Source organism: Aotus nancymaae, unplaced genomic scaffold (assembly GCF_030222135.1).
Source record: "Aotus nancymaae isolate 86718 unplaced genomic scaffold, 86718_ANA_hifiasm-v0.15.2.pri h1tg000028l, whole genome shotgun sequence".
NCBI classification, from domain to species: Eukaryota; Metazoa; Chordata; class Mammalia; order Primates; family Aotidae; genus Aotus; species Aotus nancymaae.
The window spans coordinates 34938893-34959169 of record NW_026988441.1 but is presented as its reverse complement, the minus strand read 5'-3'; the positions used below and the strand labels follow the sequence as shown (position 1 = coordinate 34959169).

Sequence of the window (20277 nt, the reverse complement as noted above, 5' to 3'; positions counted from 1 at the left end):
CAACTACTTGGGAGGCTGAGGCCTTAGAATTGCTTGAGCCTGGAAGGTGGAGGTTGCCGTGAGCCTGGGGGAGAGTGAAACTGTATATGTCCTAAAGATTGGTGTGGTGAGCAAGGCTGTGCTCAGGGCTCTGTGTTCCTGGCTCACTATCCAGGACGGCTGAGCACCCAGACACGCACCTGACTCTAAACTTCCCTCTGTGCTCTTTTGAAAAGAGCCTGAGGGCGCTTCTGAGGCCACCTTTGTTGGCTTTGAGATCTCGCTTTGCCAGAAGTTCAGAGAATTTCTGGAGATTTGGTTATTCGTGTCCCAAAAGAGTAGCATGTAGGCATTCGAGCGCACGGGGATTCTGCAACCAGCTGTGGACGCCTGTGATGTTTATCCACAGGCACCTGTGAATTCCCCCGCCCAGGGCACATGTGGGGTATCTGGACATGCCTGTGACTAGCCATGTACATACGTGCACATCAGTGGAAATCCAGGAAAATGCCGTTGTGCATTAGAGGAGATTGTGCGCTGTTGCCAATGGCAGTAAACATTCCTTTTGTTCTTAGGTGTTCACGACCATTCTATTTCCATAGTTTCTGTGTACAGTTCATGAGCCCACAAGTCAACCTGCGTAATGACTTTGTATACTGATTCTATATTGAGTACACTGAATATATTTGTGATTACTTGCCTTTATCCTTTTTTCTGAGATGGAGTCTTGCTCTGTCACCCAGGCTGGAGTGCAACAGCATGATCTTGGCTCACTGAAACCTCCACCTTTTGGGTTCAAGCGACTCTCCTGCCTCAGCCTCCCGAGTAGTGGGATTACAGGTGCCCACCACCACGCCTGACTAATTTTTGTATTTTAGCAGAGATGGGTGGGTTTTCACCACGTTGGCCAGGCTGCTCATCAACTCCTGACCTCAAGTGATCTGCCCGCCGTGGCCTCCCAAAGTGCTAGGATTACAGGTGTGAGCCCAGAAGTTCAAGACCAGGTGGGAGGATCGCCCAGCCTTTTTTGTTTTTGTTTCTTTGTTTGTTTGTTTGTGTTTTTTAGAGACAAGTTCTCACTCTGTCACCCAGGCTGGAGTGCTGGTACAATCATAGCTCACTGCAGCCTTGACTACCTGAGTAGCTGGGATCACAGGCAGGCATCACCATGCCTGGCTAACGTTTACATATTTTGTTGTAGAGACAGGATCTCACTATGTTGCCCAGGCTGGTCTTGAACTCCTGGGTTCAAGCGATCCTCCCACCTCAGCCTCTCAAAGAGCTGGGATTACAGGTATATGCCACTGCACCCGGACATTGCTTCTATCCTTGATAATTCACGTACATGTGCCACTCTGCAGCCATGCACAGCAGTGCACCCATACGCACAAATAGCTCTGCCACGTGTGCCAGTGTGTGAGCCCATCACACAGGTGAATGCCTTCCTAGGAACACCCATGGCCCTCCGTGTGCTCTCCTGAACAGCCAGGTACACACATATATGCCCACCAGGAGCTACACACATGTTATTCACTAACATGTTATCCATCCACCCAGAAGCCACACACTTGGGTCCATTTAAGTAACAACTCTGCCCTTCCATGAATAAGTCTCCACACTCATCTGTGTCCAGCTGCCCGTATCCACGAACATTCCTACGCTCCTTTCAGGAGGAATTGGCATCTGTATGCATCTGTCAGCTGCCATCTCCCCAACGAACTCATTAGCATTACAGTGAGACCTGAAATATTCCTGCAGAACTTCTGCTCTCCTAATACGCCTGATGTCCTGCTGAGGTCACATGGCACTTGCAAGGGCTAATGGAGCCAGCCTTGGCCAGCAGGTTTAGGGAACCCTGGACTCCCGGAATAGCCAGAGAATGCACTCCCAAGAATAAACAAATTTCCTTTTCTCCTCACTGCAGCAAGTGCCCCAGCCAGTATCTATCTGCAGAAACAAAGTCACATTTCAAGATACGTTTTGGCCCCAATACTGTCCTGGCATCACACTAAAGGCTGCATCTACTTGTTATTCTACTGAAAGTTGCATTACTCTGATGGGCAATACACTGAGGGCTGATTACCAGACTTGTCATTATACTGAAGCCCACATCGTTATGATGGGCACAACACTGAGGGCTGCATTACCAGACTTGTCATTATACTGAAGCCCACATCACTATTATGGGCACTACACTGAGGGCTCCATTACCAGACTTGTCATTATACTGAAGCCCACATCGTTATGATGGGCACAACACTGAGGGCTGCATTACCAGACTTGTCATTATACTGAAGCCCACATCACTATGATGGGCACTACACTGAGGGTTGCATCATCAGACCTGTCTGAACCACCCTTATTGTCTGTGTGTGTGTGTGTGTGTGTGAGTGTGTGTTTGGTTTTGTTTTTGAGATGGAGTCTTGCCGTGTCACCTAGGCTGGAGTGCAGTGGCACAATCTTGGCTCACTGCAACCTCCGTCACCTTGGTTCAAGCAATTCTCCTGCCTCAGTCTCCCATGTAGCTGGGATTACAGGTATGCACCACCATGTCTGGCTAATTTTCATATTTTTAGTAGAAATGGGGTTTCACCATGTTGGCCAGGCTGGTCTCAAACTCCTGACCTCAGGTGATCCACCCACGTTGGCCTCCCAAAGTGCTGGGATTACAGGCATGAGAAACCATGCCCAGCCCAGGCTGAGTATTATACTGAGGGCTTCATAACTAGAAAACTACACTTAAGAGGCAACACTTTCCCTCAGCACTGGCAGCTCCTCTGTGTGGGGTGTGAAGGGGCAAGCAGAAGTGGGGTTGAGAAGTGACTCTGGGGGGCCTGTTAGAACTAGACAGATGAGGAAAACTGGGGATTCTGAAGCCACACACTGGGGGAGGGAAGCCAGAGGACAGAAAAGCAACTATTACATCAAGAGTTGGAATTCTAGCCAGGTATGTTGGCTCACGGATGTAATCCCAACACTTTGGGAGGCCAAGGTGGGAGGATCACTTGAGGACAGGAATTTGAGACCAGCCTGGGCCACATATGAGCTCTATCTCAATACAAAATTAAAAAATTAGCCAGGTGGCTGGGCATAGCCAGGTGGCCCAGCACTTTGGGAGGCCGAGGCGGGTGGATCACCTGAGATCAGGAGTTCGAGACCAGCCTGGCCAATGTGGTGAAAACCCGTCTCTACTAAAAATACCAAAAATTAGCCAGGCGTAGTAGCCGGTGCCTTTAATCCCAGATACTCAGGAGGCTGAGACTGGAGAATCAATTGAACCCGGGAGACAGAAGTTGCAATGAGCTGAGATCACGTCATTGCACTGCAGCCTAGGCAACAAGAGCAAAACTCTGTCTAAAAAAAAAAAAAAAAAAAAAAATTAGCATAGCGTGGTGGTGCACACCTGTAGTCCCAGCTATTTGGGAGGCTCAGGCAGGAGGACCGCTTGAGCACAGGACGTCAAAGCTACAGTGAGCTATGATCATGCCCTTGCACTCCAGTCTAGGTAACAGAGTGAGACCCTGTCTTGGGAGAAAAAAAAAAAAAGTTGGAACTCAACCTTCCTAAGCCCTAGTGCTAAAGGGGCTGGAAAGATTCAGACTGGCTCCTCTTGGAAGTGGAAGATCCTTGTTCTGTCTCTGCTGCTCCTCCCAGGAGCCCTTGCCAAAAACCTACCTTGGCATGCCCTTGAGAAGAGATGCTTTACCTGCAAGTACAGGCCTTGGCAGCCTGGCACAGGAGCTATACCCTGAGCAGCCCCAACAAGTGCCACATCCTCAGATGTGCACCACACACCCCATGGCACCTCCACACAGTCAGACCTGCCTTTGCCACACTCAGATGTTCCACACACAAGACACGCTCTAATCTACGCCAACACGTCCCTTGGGTCCAGACACAGCCGATGGCCATCAGATTCCCCTTACATGAAGGGGCACGCTCACCATGAAGATACATCCAAACGTGCTATGACATGCTCTGACACGCAGGGGCGTGCACACACTCCCAAGCACGCTTTTGCGGGGGCCAGGCAGGTCTCCAGCCTATGCCAGAGTCTCCACGCCCGCGGCCACCTTGCCCTTCCAGATGGATTGATGGGGCAGCGGGGAGAAGGCTGCTATAAATTAAACATTGAGACACTGTCTGAGCACCAGGCTCTGCCATCCATTCATTGGATGGTTCCCTCTCAGGAGGCTGCGGGCATGCAGGGTGGGGGGAGAGGGCAGGGGAAGTGGCTCGCTTAATTAATTAGTCCTAATTGAGATATCTTTGCAAATATCCCTTTATTGAAGGACACCATTCCATCCGTTTCCTGGGAATTTGTCACCTCTATGTGTCTCTGGCCCCTGAGTATCACAGAAATAAATGACAAGACAAGAAAGAACGCTCCCAAGAGCTGCTGGAATCTTAGCTGTGTATCTGATCATGACAGTGGCACCGAGGGACAGGCAGGAAGGCTCAGAGATTCAGAGATCCAGGCGGAGGGACAGAGAGATGAGGCAAAGGGAGATGCGGAACTGAAATACAAACCGAACTGCAGAGTCAGAGATGCAGACTCTGAGATACAGGAAGAGAGAGACGCAGGCAGAGAAACTTTGCAACTGGGAGGACCAGAGTGGGGACAGATGGACGCGAGGCTGGGCAGACAAACCTCTCCTCTGCCTTTTCCTGCCTGGTTTGGCCTCCCCCATCTCCTGGGCAATCCATTCTCTGCAGTAGCAGCGGTAACAATCAGGCCTGATTCCTTTTGGCCCTAGCTATCCTCCCCTTCCCTCTCCCTCCCCCAATCACTCCTGCAATCATCTCCCTTGTTCAAAATGAGCTTCTGCAGCTGCAGCCCAGACAGCTGTTCCATCTTGGAGCCAGTACTGGGCCTGGTGGCTGGGTCCTAGAGGGACGCCCTCCTGAGTGGCAGCAGGGAGGTGGAATGGTGCTGGGGTGCAGTGGGGGTAAGGGGTCACCTGGAGTGTGGGAGCCCACTTCCATCTCCAGTCAATGCTTAGCCCCATCACCAGCACACCCAGGGGGTCCAGACACCCCCAACATCTCTCTCTGGGGCCTTCAAGAGAGGTGGTCTGAGGCCAGGCATGGTGGCTCACACCTGTAATCTCAGCACTTTGGGAGGCTGAGGTGGGCAGATCACTTGAGGTCAGGTGTTTGAGACCAGCCTGGCCAACATGGTTGAAACCGCGTCTCTACTAAAAATATAAAAATTAGCCGGGCATGGTGGCGTATGCCTGTAGTCTCAGCTACCCAGGAGGCTGAGGCAGGAGAATCACTTGAACCTGGGAGGCAATTGAGGGAGGTTGCATTGAGCCAAGATCTCGCCAGTACACTCCAGCCTGGGTGAGAGTAAGATTCCATCTCAAAATAAATGAATGAATGAATGAATGAATGAATGAGAGAGGTAGTCTGGGTCATCCTGCCTCTATCACCAAATCCTTCCTAACATCCAACACAGGTCCTGGCCCTAGAGTCTTTCTGGTCCAAGAATTCTGGTCTGTTTCCCATGGTCCCTGTTGGGGTCCTACGGTGAGATGGAAACAGAATCCCAGAGACAGAGACAGACATGCAGAGAGACATAGAGAGACAGACACGAATGAGATAAAGAGACAGAAATATGCATGGTGACTCATGCCCGTAATCCCAGCACTTTGGGAGGCAGAGGCGGGTGGATCACTTGAGGTCAGGAGTTTGAGACCAGCCTGGCCAACATGGCGAAATTCCATCTCTACTAAAAATACAAAAAAATTAGCCGGGCGTGGTGGCGGACGCCTGTAATCCCAGCTACTTGGGAGGCTGAGGCAGGAGAATCGCTTGAACCCAGGAGGCAGAGGTGGCAGTGAGCAAAGACTGTACTACTGTACTCCAGCCTGGGCGACAGAGTGAGACTCTGTCTCAAAAAAATAAAATTAAAATTAAAAAACATCTAAAGTCCCTGCAAGATCCCTCTGCCCATGACATGATATGGCTCTCATCACCTCCCTTCCCTCACCTCCTCTCTCTCTTCCCCTTGCTCACTATGCTCCAGACATGGGCCTCCTCCCTGTTCCTCCAATCCGCCAGGCAAGGTCTCGCCTCAGGGCCTTTACAGGGCTGTTCCCTCCACCTGTAACTCTCTGCCTCCCCAAATCCTCCCTCTTTCCCCCGTCACAGCCTTTCTTCTCTTGCATATATGTTACTTCCTCAGAGAGGCCACTCTATCTAATTCTTCTCTTCTTCTTTTTTTTTTTTAGATGAAGTTCCTAGGCGCAGGCTGGAGTGCAATGGCACGATCTCGGCTCGCCACAACCTCCGCCTCCCGGGTTCAAGAGATTCTCCTGCCTCAGCCTCCCAAGCGGCTGGGATTACAGGCATGCGCCACCACGCCCAGCTAATTTTGTATTTTCAGTGGAGATGGAGTTTCTCCTTGTTAGTCAGGCTGGTCTCAAATTCCTGACCTCAGGTGCCCACCCACCTTGGCGTCCCAAAGTGCTGGGATTGCAGGCGTGAGCCACCGCGCCTGGCCTATTGTTGTTGCTATTGTTGTTGAGACAGAATTTCACTCTGTCACCCAGGCTGACGTGCAGGTGCAATCCTAGCTCACTGCAGCCTCCAAGTCCTGGGTTCAAGCAAACCTCATGCTTTACCCTCCTGAGTGGCTGTGACTACAGGTGGGTACCATGATGCCCAGCTAATTCTTTTTCTTTTTCTTTCTTTATTTCTTTCGATGGAGTTTTGCTCTTGTTACCCAAGCTGGAGTGCAATGGCTCGATCTTGGCTCACTACAACTTCTGTCTCCTGAGTTCCCCTGCCTCACCCTACTGAGTAGCCAGGATTACAGGTGGCCCCCACCCCCCTGGCTAATTTTTGTATTTCTAGTAGAGACTGAGTTTCACCATGTTGGCCAGGCTGGTCTTGAACTCCCGACCTCAGGTGATCCACCTACCTCGGCCTCCCAAAGTGCTGGGATTACAGGTGTGAGCCACTGTACCCAGCTAAAAATTTATTTTCTTTCTGTGTAGAGATGGAGGTCTTGCTATATTGCCCAGGCTGGTCTTGAATGCCTGGCCTTAAGCAATCTTCCCACTTAGACCTCCCAAAGTACTGGGGTTACACATGTGAGCCACTGTGCTAGGCCTATTTTAATTTTTTTGTAGAGACAGGATCTTGCTATATTGCCCAGGCTGGTCTCGAACTCTTGGCCTTAAGCAATCTTCCCACTCCTGCCTCCCAAAGGTTGAGAATTACAGGCATGAGCCCCGGTGTCACTCTAAGTGCTTTTTGCTGAGAGCTGCTCAGCCCCTCCCTATTCTTCCCATAAAGCAAAAGGTCCCCCTAAAATAGCACACTCCTCCCCATCACCTCTTCTCTCCAGGAGGAGGGGATGGTTAAGGGTATAACATGCAAGATTCAGGTATTTCACTTCAAGCCCCGAAATGATGGCCATGGCTGGCAATACAGCTGACAGCTCTTAGTCTGGTCCTGGATTTATGATCCCCAGGTGAGGAGCCATTCCGCCTAAGGCTCCCGTCTCACAGGGATGGTTTACGGCTGGGAGTTGGCCAAAGGTTGTAGCAGCAGCTTCCTCCCTGCACCTTCCCAGAGATGGTCTGTAACCACAGGAATGCTAAGCTGCTTCTGCAATTCAGGAGGAGGAAGCCAGAGAGAAGCAGGACCTCCGAGGCTCTAGGCTCACCCCCACCACACCACTGAGTCCTTTTCAAAGCCAAACACCAGCATCCAACCCTCCACCTCCTGACTCTGGGAATCCACACTGCTTCGTTTCCCGAACCTCTCGGCCTCCCCAGCGTTGGTGCGCTCACCTTCTGACATCTCCTCCTAACTGAGCACCTACTATGTGCCTGGTCACCTCCCATTCTCCCCCAGTCCTGAGGAAGGTGAAATTGATTTAGACACTTGAGAAACATTTATTCCAGGCTTGGCTAGAAGGGCAAACAAAACAACCCCTCCTTACTAAACACCTACTATGTGCCCGTTATTTGTTTGTTTCCGTTTGAAGGAGGAATCCACAAATCCTTATGAAAGTGTGATTGTAGATTCAGTCATTTGACAAATACTTATTGTAGGCCTACTATGCGTCATGCCTTAGGGTTCAGTAGTGAGCAAAACACAGACATCTTCAAGGATCTTACAGTCTCATGAAGACTCTAAATTCCCCCTGACTAATAAGGAAATAGAATCCCAGCTTCTCAGGAGGCTAAGACCGGAGAATGACTTGAGCCCAGGAGTTCCAGATTTCAGTGAGCTATGATTGTACCATTGCACTCCAGCCTGGGTGACAGAGTGAGACTCTTTCTCTAAAAATAATAATAATAATAATCATCATCATCATCACAGTAAGGAAACTGGGGCTTAGAGAAATTAAAGTCACACAGCTAGTAAATTACAGGGCCAGAATTCAAACCCATAGATATGTTTAACTCAAACATCTTATCACTAACTGAGCATCTGTTATCTTAGGCACTGAGCTGGGGGTTTTCAAACATAAAAATGCTTGACATTTTTATGTATGAAAACCACCAAAAGCATTTTTATGTATGAAAACCCCCAGCTCAGTGCCAGAGAGGCACTTGACAGTCTTGTGGACTAGGCCAGGTGCTGGTGGCTCCTGCCTGCAATCCCAGCATTTTAGAGGCCGAGGTTAGAGGATCCCTTGAGCCCAGGAGTTCAAGACCAGCCTGGGCAAACATGGTGAGACTCTATCTTTTAAAGAAAATAGTTTTGTGGAATAAATAAAATGGATGGAAGGACAGATGAATGGATGGAGAGGTTAGATGGATGGTGGAAGGATGGATGCATAGAATATAGAAATAGAGATGGTTAGATGATAAATAATTGGTCGATGGAGGAATTGATGAATGCATGGATAGAGAGATGGATGGATAGAAGAATGAATCCATGAAAGGACAGAGAGACAAATGATAAATCATGGAAAGATGAAAGAGAAGTGTGGAAAGATAAAGGGATGGATGTGTGAAAGGATGGATGTACAGATGGACGGACAGATGGAATAATGGGTGGGTGTATGAGTGAATGGATAGAGAGATGGAGAGCAAGGGAGATGGAAGGACGGGTATGAAAATGGACGGGTAGATGAAATAATGGATGGATAGATGGACGGACTGATGGAATAATGAGTGGGTGGATGAATGAATGAATGAATGGAGATGGATAGCAAGACAGATGGAAGGATGTACGTAAAAACAGATGGATAGATGAAATAATGGATGGATGGATGGATGGATGAAGAGATATATGGAAGGGTGAGAGGATGGGAATTTGAACAGCAGATCTCTGCTACCCACAACAATTCTGTGAGGTGAGACATCATTCCCATTTTATAGATGAGAAAACAATAGCTCAGAGTGACAAAGTCACTGGCCAGAGTCATAGAGTAAGTTGGGGACAAAATCTAGATTTCAACGTAGGTCTATCAGACTCCCAAGATAGACATCCTTATGTCACAGTCCCCTCCCAGCCCTCACCCTGAGTACCTTAACATCTCACTTCCCAGTTCCCTTTTGACAAAGTATAATAAGACTGAGGGATGGGGTGGAATCAGGGATGGGAGAGCCACTGGCTTTCACCAGGTGAATTCATGGAAGCACTGGATGGAGGTGCTGTGAGCTACGAATGGGCCAGAGTAGGGATCAGGTCTGTTTGGGCGCACATATACACACGGAAAACACGCAGCACACAGAGCATCCTACCCGCATGCCTACAAGGCAGGCACACACACCACATTCATAAATACGCACTTGCACTTACATGCACACACTTACAAAGACCTATCTGTCCACACATATGCACACAAAGATACTTGCACACACACATCTGCACAGGTACGTATACACACACAAAACCCTAACTCATAGACATGCTTATACACTTATGTATACATTCTGCAGACACACCACATACACACATTTACACACACCTGCACAGAACACATGCACACAGACACACGCTTTTGATGGCGGTAGAGGGAAATTTAGCTTCGGATTTCAATGACATACCATCTCCCTCCCTTCTCAGATGACAACAGCAAGAAGCCTGTGTCATACTCATGTATAACAAGTCATATGCACACATGCAATCTTGTAACAATGCAAACCCATAGTAGGGCCAGGCAATTGCAGATACACACACAGATACGTCCAAACCCAAGCACAGTCACTCTGGGACACACCCACACTCATTCTGGGATGTACCCTCAGACACCAGAAGACACATCCAGACCCCATGCCGGCAATGCACATCAACTTTCTCCACTCCCATCCCCCCATATACACACAGAAACACGTACATATAGACATACCAGGACATACCCAAAAAACAGCACTTGATGTGACAGACACACAGAAAGCACACTTCGGCTGCAAGTCTGAGAATCTGGCCTGAAAGCTCTCACCTGTGTCAAGCCTAATACCACCCCCACCAGGGGCTGGACAAAGCCTTCTCAGATGTCCCCACCACCACCACACACACAGCTGCCTACGACCCTAGGGAGCAAATTCTTCTTTGCCCGTAGCAAAGAGAGAGAAAGAAGCTTCATGATGACCACTTGGGGCTAAGCAAGGGAGGGTTGGTGAAGTTGGAGCTAAAGAAAGGGAGTCCCAGGCATCCCAGCCTGGGTTTGGGGGACGATTTGGGAGGAGCCCCCCAAACAGTTGGAAGAGGAATGTGGCTGCCAGAGGGTGGTGGAGTGGGAGGGGAGGGGCACATCTGGAGGAGGCCCAGGGAAGTTTGCAATGAAGGAAGCCCCTCCCCTCTCTCCCCAGGACACCACCATGAACCCGACAGAGCTCTCTCCTTCTCCCCCGACCCAGGGAAGCTCTGTGGTGGGGAAGCTGGAAGATAAAGCCACAAAGGGGGATGGGATGGGAAGGCGCAATCCCGGAGCTCCTGGAGGCAGCGTCAGCTCCGGCCCCAGTCTGCGCCCAGTCTACCTCCCAGGGAGGATGAGTTATGGGGATAAATATTCAGCACATGGCGAGGCAAGAATGGAGGCGGGGATGCAGGGGAGAGAAAAAGAGACAAAAAGAGATACAAACTCTCAGACAGTGCCACAGAGCCAGAGCCAGAGCCAGAAATATTAATAGAAAGAGACCCAAAGACGCAAAGCAGGGGAAATGAATGGAGACAGAACTACTCAGAGACGCTGAGACGCAGCCAGGCAGAGACCCTCAAGGTGGAAACACTCGGAGACCCCTGGATCCTCCCCTTTTTCAGAGTCAGGGTCCCTTGAGTCTCACCCTTCCGCTGCACCCCGTTCAGCCCGGACCGGGCTCAATTCCGCAGCCCTTGTCGCCTCCGCCCTGGGGCCGGAGCGAGCCTGGTACGCTGTTGGCGCTCAGACATTGCTCACTAATAATAATAATAATCGATAATAACAGCAAGAACCATGCTAAACGGCGCGGAGGTGGCTGGGGGTCCCGGGGCTGCTTCTGCCTCCACGTCCGACCCTGGAGCCCTGAGAGGGCGTCCCCTACCCAGGCGCGCCGGGCAGGGTCGTGGGGAGCACGGAGGTTGGGGGGGACAGGTGGGGGCCCCCGGGGGCTGCGGCGGCGGCGGCAGCGGCGGTGGCGCGGGCACCACGCCCCCCGGGAGCGCCCCCCTCGCGGCGGCCACTCACGATTTTCTCGGAGGCGCCAGCACGGGACACGGTGCCGTTGAGCCCCACGAGCGAGGGCAGCGTCTGCGACATCCAGTTGGTGACCATGGCCATGGTGCTCAGCACGGCCCCGATCTTGAGCAGCGGCACCGACATCGCGCCCCCGCCTCATGCCCCGCGGCCGCCCGCCGCTCGTCCCTGCTCCGGCCCGCCGCGGGGCGCTCCGGCCCTGGCCACCCAGACGCCCCGGGGCACTTGGGAGAGGGGGCCCGAGCGCGAGCTGCGGGGGTGGGGGGCGGGTCCGGGCCGGGACGGTGGGGGGCTCGGGGACGCGGGCTGCGGCTCCGCGCGCCTGGCGGGCTCCTCTTATAAAGCGCCGGCTCGGCCCCCCGCCCCCTCCCGCGCCTCCGTGCCGGGCACTTCCAGCCGCCGTGACGTCACGGCTCCTGCCCGGAGCCCGGCGGGGGGTGGGGGGCGCCCAGACTGCCCTCACCCCTCACCCGGCGGCCTCGCCCGCCCCCCGTCGGGGACCGCTCACGGGGTGGGGGACCGCCCCCAGCGGCATTCCCCAAGCGCCCCACACCCACCGCGGTGGCATCCCCAGCCCCGCCCCCAGCGGTATTCCCGCCCCCCCCTCCCTCTAGGCGGTGTTCCCGGGCCCCCTCCCGCGCGCAGCCCCTCTCCAAGCCCCAGCCGCCGGACCCTGCGAATAAAGACGCACTTGGCCCACCCCGGCCACCCAAGGCGGTCAGGGGGCCGGAGTCGCAAGTCCCCACCCACCTACTGTTGGGACACCCACCCTGGCTCCCTAAAACCTCGGAAAGCCGGCACTGAGGGGCGTGGGGGGCGACGCGCTCGTGCGCTCCCATGAATCGGGTCTCCAAGGGTTTCCTGTAGCTGGGGGAAGGGGCTTCCTTCCCGGCACCGCGATCACTCTAGGGATCCCTCGGTCATTTCGGGCCCCCAAGGTGGCGCGATCCAGGGCCAGCAGACGCAATTGCTTGGGTGCAGGTGCGGTCGTGGGGTCATTTCAGCCGGGGGAGGAGTTCCCACGACTGCCAAGGGCAGCTTCCTACCCAGGGACCGCGGGGACCCAGTACGCAGCTTTAAGGAGGCGAGTCCCGGGCGGGTGTAGACTCGCAACTTGAACTTGGGGTAGGGGCGGGGCACTCACACTTCGGACCTTCCTCGCGACCCCGGGGACCCGCTCCGGGCCCGCCCGCTCGGGGGAGCGGGAAGCGCAGTGCCCTCGCCGCCCACCCGTCCGCCCACGCACCAGCCGGCGGCGGCGGCTGCGGGGCCGCGGAGAGGAGCGCCTGGCGGGTTTTAATTTCCTCTGTTTTGCCTGCACTCACGCCCCCTCCTGGCGTCCCCGCATCACCTCGCGCCGCCGCCGCCGCCGTCGCCGTCGCCCTCAGCCCGCGGCCGCCGCCGTCTGGAGGCGGCGATGACTCAGGCCTTTCCAGGCGGTGGCCTCGGGCCTCGGGCTAGGGCTCGGGAGAAGCGCCAAACATGAGCGGGGAGTGGGGCAGGGGGTCCGGAACCGTCTTTTTTTCCTGAGCTGGACAACACCGAGATGCAGGTGTAAACTACAGCGATGCCTGTTCGTCTCTGCCTCAGTTTCCCTATCTGCCAAGTGGGTAATGGAAACCTAACACCTGTAAAGGATTTGGTTATCCTGAGAATCAGGTAATTTACTGAGCATCTACTACGTCCCAGGCACTGTGAACAACAGACAAAAATGTCCGTCTGTGTGAAATTGAATATTCTTTTTCTTTCTTTCTTTTTATTCACCTGGGTGCAGGTGGGCTAAGGCAGAAAAGGGCGTTAACCGTTTTTCTTTTTTTTTTAAGGTAGAGATGGGCAACTCGCTATGTTGCCCAGGCTGGTCTTGAACTCCTGGCCTCAATCGATCCTCCCACCTCGTCCTCCCAAAGTGTTGGGATTCCAGGAGCGAGCCTCCAGGCCAGATATAAAGATGAATATTCTAGGGGGTGAGACAGTCAAGAAATAGAGGGAAAAGGTTAAGTACTTAGGATATTAGGAGGAAGGGGAAGTAAACTTTAAACAGGCTGATTGGAGAAAGGGGCGTTTAAGCAGAGACCTAAAGAAAGTGAGGAAGGGAACCATCTGGATATCTGGGAAAAGAGAGTTCCAGGCAACAGGAACAGCAAGTGCAAAGGCCCCGAAGCAGGAGTGTTCAAGGACCAAGAAGGAGGCCAGGGAGGTTGGAGTGAGCCAGGGGGAGAATAAAGGAGGATGATGTTTGTAAAATACTTGAGGAGTGTCTGGGACATGGTAGGTTTTTCAAATAGTAGCTGGCATTATTATTTGAGGTGGGGCAGAGTAGCTCACACCTGTAATCCCAGCACTTTGGGAGGCTGAGGCAGGTGGATCACTTGAGGCCAGGAGTCTGAGACCAGCTGGCCAACATGATGAAACCCCCATCCTTACTAAAAATACAATAATTAACCGGGTATGATGGCACACACCTGTAATCCCAGACACTCGGGAGGTTGAGGCGGGAGAATCGCTTGAACCTGGGAGGTGGAGGTTGCAGTGAGCCAAGATAAAGCCACTGCACTCCAGCCTGGGCAACAGACAGAGTGAGATCCTGTCTCCAAAAAAAAAAAAAAAAAAAAAAAGATGAGTTCTTGCCAGCTTGTTCCAAAGTTTTCATTGATGAGTGCTGAACACTTTGCAGATGCATTGTTAACCATTGCTGGCGGCCGCCTGGATGTTAACCATTGTTAACATCCATGAACAGTACAGTGACACCCCTATTTCCGGGTGAGGAAACTGAGCTCAGAGAGGAGAGGTGCCCAGTTCAGGGGAACCCAGCAGGGAAGTGGGGGCCCAGGTTTTGAACCCAGGTCTGTCTGATTTCAGACCCCAAGACCAACTGGGCTCCCGGCCTCCTGGCTTAGACAATTTGGACCCCAGAGATACTTTCTCACCCTCTGGCCATGGGTGCTGTGGGAAACTGCCTTAGTTCAATGCATCCAAGCTTATCCAAGGAGTGTGAGTTGGCACTTGCTTGCATTTAATTCCTCGCCTGCCACCTCCCCCATGTTTCCAAAACTCCTCTCACCAAAGGTGCCAATTTGCCAGGTGCACACTCTCATGCCAGTCCTCATTAGGTCATTCTCACAGTAAGTCAGTCTCAGTACACCATCACCTTCTTGAAACTCCTTTTTCCCTTGACTTTCAGAGACAATGTATCGCTTCCCAGTTCTGCATCCACCTTTCTGGCTGTGCCGTGGCTGTCTGCTGCTGCTCCCTAAAAGGCTGTAACTCTCAGGGCTTTGACCTAGGTTCCCTGCCCCTCTCATTTGCCTGGACCACCATACCCACTCGCAATGTTTTGGCTCCATCTGGGACACTCCTACCTCAGGACCTTTGAACTTCCTGTTACCTCTACCGAAAACACTATTACCAAGGATGCCCACACGGCTTGGTCCTCTACTTGTTTTTTTTTTTTTCCTTTTTTGAGACAGAGTCTCGATCTGTCACCAGGCTGGAGTGCAGTGCCAGGATCTCAGCTTACTACAACCTCCGCCTCCTGGGTTCAAGCAATCCTCCCACCTCACCTTCCTGAGTAGCTGGGACTACAGGTGCACACAACCATGCCCAGCTAATTTTTGTATTTTTAATAGAGATGGGGTTTCACCATGTTGGTCAGGCTGGTCTCGAATTCCTGACCCTCAGGTGATCCACCCACCTCGGCCTCCCAAAGTGCTGAGATTACAGGCATGAGCCACCGCTCCCTGCCTAATTAATGTATTTTTAAGGGGTAGGGTCTTGCTCTGTCACTCAGACTGTCAATGCAGCCTTTGACTCCTAGGCTGAAGTGATCCTCCCACCTCAGCCTCCCTAGTAGCTGGGATTACAGTTGCAAACCACCACTCCCAGCCCTTTATTTAATTTATATCTCTGCTCTGTCATGGTGCGGGTCAGAGCCATACCCTGTCCTTCCCCCAGAAAACTACATTTCCCAGATTTCACTGCATACTGGCTGCCTGTTTGGTTTATCCAATGGGAGGCAACGGAGGGAGATCGGCGGTTGGAGAGGAAGGGAGAAGCCAGGATGTTTCTCCCCTCTGTTACTGCTTGGGGTGGAGGGTGTTTCCTGACAGTGGCTACGCCTCCTCCATCATCCCAGTTCCCACCCAAGGGTCCCTTCCTCATCACATGCCCTCTTTGCCATGTCCCTCCTATAGGTTTCTGCTGTAGCTTATTCCGGATTTCCTCATCATCCCATGTGGCTTCTCAACTCTTTGTTCTCCCACTTAACCAATTCCCTGTGTTAAATTCCCCCTCGGCCGGGTGCGGTGGCTCATGCCTGTAATTGTAGCACTTTGGGAGGCTGAGGCGGGTGGATCACTTGAGGGTCAGGAGTTTGAGACCAGCCTGGCCAACATGATGAAACTCCATCTCCACTAAAAATACACAAATTAGCCAGGAGTGGTGGCACATGCCTATAATCCCAGCTACTTGGGAGGCTGAGGCAGGAGAATGGCTTGAATCCAGGAAGCAGAGGTTGCAGTGAGGCGAGATCGCGCCACTGCACTCTAGTCTGGGCAACAAGAGCAAAAATTTTTCTCAAAATATAAATAAATACAGCCGAGTGCAGTGGCTTACGCCTGTAATCCCAGCACTTTGGGAGGCTGAGGCGGGCAGATCACAAGGTCAGGGGTTCTAAACTAGCCTGACCAACATGGTAAAATCTCGTCTCTACTTAAAAATACAAAAATCAGCAGGGTGTGGTGGTGCGCACCTGTAATCCCAGCTATTTGGGAGGCTGAGGCAGGAGAATTGCTTGAACCCAGAAGGCAGAGTTTGCAGTGAACCAAGAGCATGCATTGCACTCCAGCCTGGGCAACAGAGTGAGACTCTGTCTCAAAAAATAAATAAATAAAAATACATACATGCATATATACATAAAAATAAATTCCCCCTCTCTGAAACACGTAGAGTGGTTTGTTTCCCTAACAAGACCCTCAGTGATATGGCGATCTTATCTAAAAGACCGTCCCTGGTCACCTCATCAACAATCGGAGCCCCCCACCACTCTCTGTCACTTACCCTACTTTAGTTCTTTTTTTACTGGTTTTGAGATAGATGTAAGGCCGGTCACCTCTTTGGACGCTCGGACACACCCCCCTCCCTCTCTGGGCGCTCGGACACGCCCACCCCCCCTCACACAGCCTAGCCCTCCCTTAAAGAACCCCGCCAAAATGCAAAAGAAGTCTTGTAAATCTACCCAATAGCATTCAAACCCTGCCTACCTGCCAATAGCAAGCTTGCCTGCTCCCTATAAAACCCCATGTCTGAGAGGAGTCCGCGCGACTTCTCTGGCCCCTCTGTCGGACCACAGAACCTCGCCCGGGAGCTGAATAAATTCGCATTGGATCTTGTTGTGCTGGCCTCGGTTTCTTCATTTTAAACTCGGCAAGAACCCAAGGACCCTTACAATAGAGTCTTGCTCTGTTGCCCATGTTGGAGTGCAGTGGCACAATCTCTGCTCACTGCAACCTCCATCTCCTGGGTTCCAGCGATTCTCACCCCTCAGCCTCCTGAGAAGCTGAGTTTACAGGCTCATGCCACCATGACTGGCTAATTTTTGTATTTTTAGCAGAGATGAGGTTTCACCATGTTGGCCAGGCTGGTCTCGAACTCCTGACCTCTAGAGATCCGCCCACCTCGGCTTCCCAAAGTGCTGGGATTACAGGTGTGAGCCACCCTGCCCGGCCACTTTAATTCTTTCATCTTTTTTTATTTTTTTAAGGCTGAGGGGCTAAGGGGTGTCTCACTCTGTTGCCCAGGCTGGAGTACAGTGGTGCAATCATAGCTCACGGTAACTTCAAACTCCTGGGCTCAAGTGATCCTCCCACTTCAGCCTCCGGAATAGCTGAGATTACAGAGGCACACCACCGTGCCCAGCTAATTTTTTAAGCTTTCTGTAAAGACGGAGTCTCACTATGTTGCCCAGGCTGGTCTCAAACTCTTGGGCTCAGGCAATCCACCCGCCTCAACCTCTCAAAACGCTGGGATTGTAGGCATAAGCCACCACGCCAGAACCTAAAAGTTTTTTTTAAAGACCCAACAATTCCATCTACCCAAGAGAAACCAAAGCATATGTCCATGAGAATATTCAGAGCAGCGTTTGTCATAATGAACAATCCCGATATCCATCAACTGGTGAATAAATAAATACAAATTACGGTACATCCATACAATGGAATGCCATTCAGCCATAAAAAAGAACACGCTCCTGATATATGCCACAATGTGGACAATCCTCAAAAACATTTTGCTAAGTAAAAGGAGCCAGACGCAAAAGGCCACATAGTTTATAATTCTATTTATGCAAAATGTCCAGGGAGAGGAAATCAATACAGACAAAAAGTAGACGAGAGATTGCCTGGAACTGGGGGCGGCAGTGAAGATGGAATGCAAGTGGGCATGGGGACATTTTGGGGGTGATGAAAATGTTCTAATATTGGATCAGGGTGATGGCTGCACAACTCTGTAAATTTACGAAAAGTCATTGAATTGCACGCTTACACAGGTGAATTTTATGGTCTGTAAATTATACCTCCATAAAACTGCTAAACAGAGGAGGTCCACCAGGTGTGGTAGCTCATGCCTGTCATCCCAGCACTTTGGGCTGCTGAAGTGGGAGAACTGCTTGAAGCCAGGAGTTCGAGACCAGCCTGGGCAACACAGTGAGACCTCTTCTCTTCCAATTTTTTGTTTGTTTGTTTTTGAGACAGAGTCTTACTCTGTCACTCAGGCTGGAGTGCAGTGGTCCCATCTCGGCTCATTGCAACCTTCCCCTCCCAGTTTAAGCAATTCCCTTGCCTCAGCCTCCCTAGAAGCTGGGATTACAGGCACGCGCCACCTCGCCTGGCTAATTTTTGTATTTTTAGTAGAGACAGGGTTTTGCTATGTTGGCCAGACTGGTCTCAAACTCCTGACCTCAGGTGATCCATCTGCCTCAGCCTCCTAAAGTGCTGGGATTACAGGCATGAGCCACCACACCTGGCCCCTGCCAAAAAAAAAAAACCCTTTTTTTTGAGACAGAGTCTTGCTCTGTCACCCAGGCTGGAGTGCAATGGCAAGATCTTGGCTCACTGCAACCTCTGCCTCCAGGGTTTAAGTGATCCTGGTGCTTCAGCCTCCTGAGTAGCTGAGATTACAGACATTTGTGCCACCATGCCTGGCTAATTTTTGTATTATCTTTTTTAGTAGAGACAGGGTTTCGCCTTATGGGCCAGGCTGGTCTCAAACTCCTGACCTTAGGTGATCTGTCCACTTCTGCCTCCCAAAGTGCTGGGATTTTGATTACAGGTATGAGCCACCACACCTGGCCCCACCCCCTAAATTTTTTTAAGTAGCTGGGCATGGTGGCATGTCTTTGTAGTCCCAGCTACCTGAAAGGCTGAGGAGGGAGGATTGCTTAAGTCCAAGAGTTTGAGGCTGCAGTGAGCAACGATGGCCCCACTGTGCTCCAGCCTGGGCAACAGACCAAGACCCTGTCTCTACCAAAGGGGGAGGCATTTTTTGTTTTTGAGACGGAGTTTCACTCTTGTTGCCTAGGCTGGAGTGCAATGGCGTGATCTAGGCTCACCACAACCTCCGCCTCCTGAGTTCAAGCGATTCTCCTGCTTCAGCTTCCTTTTTTTTTTTCCCCCATTACTTCAAGAAGTCAGCCTCCTGAGTAGCTGGGATTACAGGCATGCACCACAACACCTGGCTAATTTTGTATTTTTAGTAGAGATGGGGTTTCTCCATGTTGGTCAGGCTGGTCTTAAACTCCCAACCTCAGGTGATCTGCCCACCTCGGCCTCTCAAAGTGCTGGGATTACAGGCATAAGCCATGGTGCCCAGCTGGGGGAGGCATTTTTAAACTTCCCCTGCAAGCTCCCTTTTTGAGGTGCCCTGCACCGTACTAACACGAGAATAAGTGTCTCCTTAAATTTTGATCCCAAGATTCCTTCCTTACATCACCCTGGTCCTGGCAATGATGTACCCGTGGTCAGAAATGAGAGATTATTTACTTTTCACCCCCCCTTCCCCATCCCTCCTCCTCTATACAAACCAGCACCACAGCCAGCTAATCCTGATGCAGAAATAGCTCGAGAAAGTGACCCCTCTTCCCCATCATCATCACTGTGAGCATCACGCTAGTAAGTCACTGAAAAAAGTTTCTTCTGGGGCCAGGTGCGGTGGCTCATGCCTGTAATCCCAGCACTTTGGGAGGCTGAGGTGGGTGGATCACAAGGTCAAGAGATCCAGACCATCCTGGCCAACACGGTGAAACCGCATCTCTACTAAAAATACAAAAAATTAGCTGGGCGTGGTGGCAAGTGCCTGTAGTCCCAGCTACTCAGGAGGCTGAAGCAGGAGAATCACTTGAACCCGGGAGGCAGATGTTGCAGTGAGCCAAGATCATGCCATTGCATTCCGGTCCGGGCAACAAGAGAGAAACTCAGTCTAAAAAAAAAATAAGAAATTTAGCTGGGCGTGGTGGTGCATGCCCGCAATCTCAGCTACTTGGAAGGCTGAGGCAGGAGAATCATTTGAACCTGGGAGATGGAGGTTGCAGAGGTCACACCACTGCATTCTAGCCTGGGCGACAGAGTGAGACTCCATAGCCCCCCAAAAAAATTTCCCTC

The 20277-nt window shown here is 51.7% G+C and overlaps 1 protein-coding gene across 3 annotated transcripts in view; it reads right to left on the bottom strand.

The window, feature by feature from the left end:
• The window catches only part of OLFM2 (olfactomedin 2), an 81925-nt gene that overhangs the window by 49085 nt on the left and 12563 nt on the right, over positions 1 to 20277 (bottom strand). The window contains exon 1 of one of the 3 annotated variants that reach the window (XM_064381893.1): positions 11618 to 11940. The exons of 1 other annotated variant lie outside the window; for it this stretch is intronic. In XM_064381893.1, the coding sequence (XP_064237963.1) occupies positions 11618 to 11752 (135 nt within the window). In that variant the 5' untranslated portion in view covers positions 11753 to 11940. Of the gene's footprint in view, positions 1 to 11617; positions 11941 to 20277 lie in introns of those variants that run through there. One more of the 3 variants, XM_064381894.1, reaches the window with a different exon arrangement.